This window comes from Psammomys obesus, unplaced genomic scaffold, assembly GCF_907164565.1.
Source record: "Psammomys obesus unplaced genomic scaffold, mPsaObe1.curated_primary_1811, whole genome shotgun sequence".
Taxonomy (NCBI): Eukaryota; Metazoa; Chordata; class Mammalia; order Rodentia; family Muridae; genus Psammomys; species Psammomys obesus.
The window spans coordinates 26,550,955-26,556,954 of record NW_026596034.1 but is presented as its reverse complement, the minus strand read 5'-3'; the positions used below and the strand labels follow the sequence as shown (position 1 = coordinate 26,556,954).

General features: G+C 44.8%; 1 protein-coding gene across 1 annotated transcript in view; it reads right to left on the bottom strand.

The window, feature by feature from the left end:
- The window catches only part of Hydin (HYDIN axonemal central pair apparatus protein), a 352,204-nt gene that overhangs the window by 74,649 nt on the left and 271,555 nt on the right, over positions 1-6,000 (bottom strand). Inside the window, exons 47-49 of the mRNA XM_055621008.1 lie at positions 3,871-4,079; positions 3,515-3,697; positions 2,450-2,569 (exon numbers count right to left, since the gene is read on the bottom strand). Coding sequence (XP_055476983.1) covers positions 2,450-2,569; positions 3,515-3,697; positions 3,871-4,079 — 512 coding nt within the window. The remainder of the gene's footprint in view (positions 1-2,449; positions 2,570-3,514; positions 3,698-3,870; positions 4,080-6,000) is intronic.

The following is a 6,000-nucleotide window of genomic DNA, read 5'->3' as shown; positions in this document are numbered from 1 at the left end:
CACACACACACACACACACACACACACACACACACACACACACACACTTCTGTGAATATGTGAATAACCATCTTTTATCTGATTCCCACCACTAAACTTTGTATGCCATGTCCATCAAATAGAGCTGCCTAAACTCTTCTGGGTCTTAAAGACTTGTCCACCATTAGCATCTTTATCTTACTTTCTAGTCTAGCTCCTCAGAAAACAAACTAGAGGAGATTTAAAAAATGTGGAAACAAAGATAATCCATGAGCCCCACCAAAGAGACCAAAGAGGCACAAAATAAACCCTGTGTGTGCCACAGGAAGGAGGGACTAGATGGGGACTTCGGTTCTCTTACTATCTCAATTCTTTGCCTGTGCAATAAAAATTCCGAATAAGTAAAAAACCAAAAAACAAACAAACAAACAAAAACCAACAAAAAACCACCTAGTATCACTAATATTATGATTATGATAAGCAACCTCATCTGGGACCCCAATTCTGCTTGTCTGCTTAGCAATCTTCAACTGTTCCTTTAACATAGTCGCCTCTCCCCCTTCTCTCCCCGTGTCTGAGAAGGCTCTCATGTAGCTCAGCCTTTAAGAGAAAAATTTAATATTCTAATATAGTTACAGCATTTCTCTTTTCCCTGTACAACCTCTGAGCCCTCCCTTATATATCTCCTTGCTCTCGTTCAAGTTCATGGCCTCTTCACTGACCGTTGTTACATGCATATACGTATATACATACGTATATACATACAAATATATTCCTAAATAGAACCTGCTCAGTCCATATAATGTTACTCATGTGTATGTTCTCAGGGATGACTATGTGGGACTGGATAACCAATTGATACTGTCTTCCCAGGGAAAAACTCTTACTTAGCTGCCTGTAGTTTTCTGCGTATGGTTGAAGCCTCATGGGCTTTTCCTCATTTGCGTACCTACTAGTATAATTTTTGTTCAGTTCATGTTTGGGTATTCCTATTGGTGAGACTATGTAATTCAGCTTTGAAACCCGTGTGAAACCAAAGATGACTTTGCATTTCTGACTCTTCTGTCTCCACTTTATGTGTATTGGAGATTGAACTCAGAGCTAATGAGGCAAATACTCTACCACTAAGCTACTTAGAAACTTGAGTATCAGACTGATGGGATCTAGAATCATCTGTGAGATAAGGCCTCTAGGCAGGTCTGTGGGGGATTTTTCCAGACTGGTTTGACTGAGAGGGAGAGACCAACCCTAAATGCGGGCAGTACCTATTGCCCGGGTAAATCTGGACTGAACAAAATGGAGAAAGCCAACTGGGTGTGAGCATTCACCTCCCTACAACAAATGTTCTTCATAGTGTCTCTACCTCATGATAAACATTCTTCACTTTCTCTAAGATGACCTCAAATAATTTGTCGTGAAGAAAATAAGCATAGTTGTTCCGTTAGTTATATCCAATACCTGTAATCATATCTTCACCCAAATTTATCTTCTTTCCTCCCTCCTGGTATAAGACAGTGTTTCCTCCTCCTGGCAAAGGCCAGCACCCCATATCCTGTTGTGTAGTCTCAGGGAGCTATGCGATGGATAGCCCTAACTTTCTCCTCGTCTTACTTTCCCTTTGAATACAGACAGTACAAGAACAAAAGCATCCAACCAGGCTTCCAAGTTTTCCATCTTGCCCCGATCCTTGACTTCCCCATCATCCTGATGACCACACTTTTCCTGCAAGTTATTTTTTGCATCCATCTTTATTCCTCTTCCTTTGCACTGACTCTTCAACCCATTTAACTTGGGCATAATTCCCAGAGATTTTCCATAAGGACTCTTGCTAAGCGCCACCCCCTACCCAATGCCCTGTGGTTGAACCCAGTGCATGACTGCACTTTCATCTTCCTGCCTTTTTTGTAAAATTGACTTGGCTGATCCTCCACTCTTCTTGTGGAGCCACAAGAAGCCTTTCTCCTGGTTTCCTTCAAGAACTTGGGCCCTCTTTCTCATGTCTGTTGTGGACTCCTCTTGTGTATGTAGAAGTTCTCTGTCGAATCATCCCTTGTCCTTTCCTTCTGACTACATGCAACTCACCTTTTGTCATACTGTCTATGTTCACAGTTTTTGTCATCTTGAAGACAGAACTGTCTTGTGAGAACCCAAACCATAATATTCTATTCTCTGATTTATGTGGCTCCTAGAGATATCTTCTAAACAACTTAGACTTGATACATCTCAAAGTGTAGTCTTGATTCCACCTTTCCAAAGCCTGGTCTTTTTTCTAGGTTTTCCCACGAGGGAGAGTGGTAGCTGAGTCACCTGACTGTCAAAGCAGAGACTTGGGACACAAGGATCCAGTTTTCCTGGTAACGAGTTTGGGGCAGTGTCAATAAAAGCCATGCTTACATAAAACCTCTTCTTGCGGTGTTTGCGAACTCAACCCAGAAATCTGCAATTGAGTTTGAAAGAACGCGACACTTACTTGTCCCTTGACTTTCCACAGAGCAGAGGCCCAAAGTAAAACTTCTCCATACTCATCACATACTTCTTGAAGATGACTTCATTTACTTTCTTATCTTTCTTCCTCTGAGGGAACACCACTCTGAGGACAGGGGAGGAAGGGGTAAACATGAGGACACGCAAATGGAGGTTCAGTGTTGCTATGTGACGTGTGCTATGAACCCAGCACCCCAGTGTCAGGGAAAGCAGTGGGTGTCCGAAGACAGATGGCTTGAGGATCTTTGTGGAAGCTTACCTCCTGCTTTCTAAGAGAAGATGACATGGTTTGAACTAGGGAAAAAGACACGTGGCGCTGAGCTGGACAGTTTGCTCCCAGAACGCCCATATGAAAAATCCACAAGAATCTCTCAGACAAACCATTACATAGTTCTGGAAGGTATTAATCAGCTTCTCAGTTCCTCGGTCAAATAGGGCTCTTTGGTGAGAATTACGAAGAAGGGCCAGCTACAGAAGGTCCTTCTCTCCAGTGGGGGGGCCACCTTGCATTCTGCCCTCCCAGGTGCCTCTTTGTGAGGCCTAAACCGCACAGCGGTGTTGAGTGGCTCAGAGAAGAGCCAGCCGTGGAGGTTCCCCGACGTGTTCATCTCACAGGATGACAAACCCTAGAGTAAAACTAAAAGTGCTCTGAGTTTGCTTACTAGTTAAATAGATGGACTCACTTGCCATAAGAGGATTTTTTTTCCTCTTTTATTTTAATTTAATGTTTATTCTGTTTCAGTCTGGGAATACCTTGTATATCATATGATCTATGTTGCTATTATTTCAAGGTCTGATACACTCAAGTCTGATACAAGAGGGTCTGGGGTATGTTCCGAGTTCAATGGTATTGTTGTTGTTATCAGTATAATATTAATATTTATTTATTTTATTTGTGTATGTGTGTTGGCAGCAAGCACCTTTATCTGTTTAGCATTTTCATCGGTCCCCACATATTATTAAATTACCTACCTTGCTCAAAATGTCTTGGGGATGGAGGGACTCAAAAGCGTACATTTGGACCTTTTCTTTGAAAATAAAATGCACTCACCTCGGGTCTTTGCAGATGTGCGGGTAGGTGCAGACCCCGCGGCAGTAGAGCTGGTACTGGCGGTGGGTCCCGAGGAGCTCGAAATTAAACGTTTGGTCATAGTTGCCCACGTCAGTAGAGGAGAAGTGCACTCTCAAGGTCACCTCTCCATTGGGAGGCACGATCCACCGGAAGTGATTCAGCCTGAAACGACCACACAGGCTTTCAGAGTAACCATGCTTCCGGGGAGGAGGACAGGTTAGGCATGGCGGGCTGTAGGGCCTCCCGCGACAGTCCTGCACCTGTCTGGTGCTGCGACAGCCGTGCTCCCAACTCGGGGCTGCATCCTCCCTCACCCTGGTCACCGCGAGGCCTACCTAATGAACTTCTCCGGGGTGTGTTCTCCGTCGAAGTTGTTCTGATCCATGTCAGAGATTGAGACCGTGGTACCTGATGGCCCTCCGGTGAGGCCTTTCCTGGTGTAGTTTGCGCGGCGTTTTTCCCTCTGACTTTCACGAAGTTGTTCGGCTTTTTCTCTCGTTCTCAGCCTGGCCCCCCTAGACGAAGAGGCCTGTTCCTCTTGGGCCTTAATTTAAAGGGAGCACAAAGTCTTAATTACTTGCAACACACAGCAAAGACAAGAGGTGCCCACGGCGTGTCTGCGGTCTGGGGGTGGGGGTGGGGTGAGCCGCAGGTGCTGGCCTCTGGGAAAGGATAGGGCCAGCTTCGTGAGTTAGTGAAAAGATCAGTGTTTCTCCGGGTACTCTGTCCCCTGAGGAGGAAGGAGAAACCCTACAGCAATCTTGAAGCTGGCAGGGAGCATATGGAATGGATTTCAGCTCCTGGCAGGGTCCCATCATAGCCAGCTGGGCATTCAACTTCCTTGGCACTGCCTGGGCCAGTTTCTCCGGCCACCTGCCACATGATGGTTAATATTTTATTGGCATATTCCACTCCCCACCATCTCCTTTCTTCTTCTCTTTGTTCTTAGGACTTAAAAAAGGGATTTAGCAGAATCTCTTACTATTTTGGGAAGGAGTACAAGCAAGCACTTGTATCTAATTGGCCATATTTAATAAGGAGCTCCCATTTTTCTAGTGCATTTTTCATGCTACTTGATCTATTTTTTCCTCTTATTTTTAGTTCATTGATCATTTTAACCTTTCAGTATTAGAAGACGTTAAAAACTGAAGGCAAAGTATAGCCCTGACTTCCGGTAACCCTAAATCAAGCCCCAGATGGCGACTGTATTCTCTCATGTGTTGGTGAATTGCCTGGCAAAAGCAACTTGGGAAGGGTTGACTCTGGCTTCTGCTTTGAGTCTACAAAGGTGGGGGAAGTCATGGTGGGGGGAGTGCTGGGTGGCTTGCCACGATGCCCTTGGTCAGGAAGCAGAGAGAGAGGAATGCTCACACCCAGCTGGCTTTCTCCTGTGTAGTCAGTCCAGGATTTACTAGGCAAAAGAATGGTGCTACTCACATTTAGGGTTGGTCTCTCTGTCTTAACTAACCCAGTCTAGAAAATTCCTCACAGACATGCCCAGGTGCTTGTTTGCCTCACCGATGAATCTAGATCCCCACCAATCTGACACTCTGCTTCTAAGTACTTCAGCTCATGTCTCCTCACAACAAGGACTTTGCTCCTGCACTACCATAACAGTCAGTCAGAGCTAGGAATGCGAACAACATTTTCATAACATCACACAGTGCATATTAATACTTCCTTATGTGTCCTTGGCATGCATTTAAAAAGAGATTTATTTAATATACACAAGTGCTCTGTCTTCATGCATACCAGAAAAGGGCATCAGATCCCATTGTAGATGGCTGTGAGCCACCATGTGGTTGCTGGGAATTGAACTCAGGCCCTCTGGAAGAGCAGCCTGTGCTCTACCTGCTGTGCCATCTCTCCAGTCCCTTAGGCATTCCTTCTTATAGCTGTGTTCCTGTGGTGGTTCAAATGAGAAGGGCCCCCCCAGCCTCAGATTTGAGTGCTTGGTCCCCAGCTGGTGGAACTATTTTGGAAAGGATTAAGAGGCGTGGCCTTGCTAGAGAAAGTGTGTCACTGGGGATGCGGTTTGAGGTTCAAAAGCCCATGCCAGGCACAGTCTTTCTCTGCCTGTCTCCAACTTGCAGATGAAACGTAACCTCTCAGCTCCCGGTCCAGTGCCATGCCTGTCTGCTGCCATGCACCCTGCCATGACAGTCATGGGCTCACCCTTGGAAACTATACGCAAGCCTCCATTAAATGCGTCCTTTGAGAAGTTGCCTTGGTCATGGTGTCTTTTCATAGGAATAGAAAAGTAATTAAGACAGTTCCCAGGTGGTTAGATATTATAGATTATCACATTGCATTTGTTATTACATTTCTGTAGTATAATTTAATCAAGTTCCTCTCATGTATGTCCAATCATCATAACTTGAATTCTGCCATCATTTTATATTTTAAGCTATTATCTTCCAGTCCAAGAATAAAATTTCCTTGTCAGTTGCAAAAGAGCTATAGTT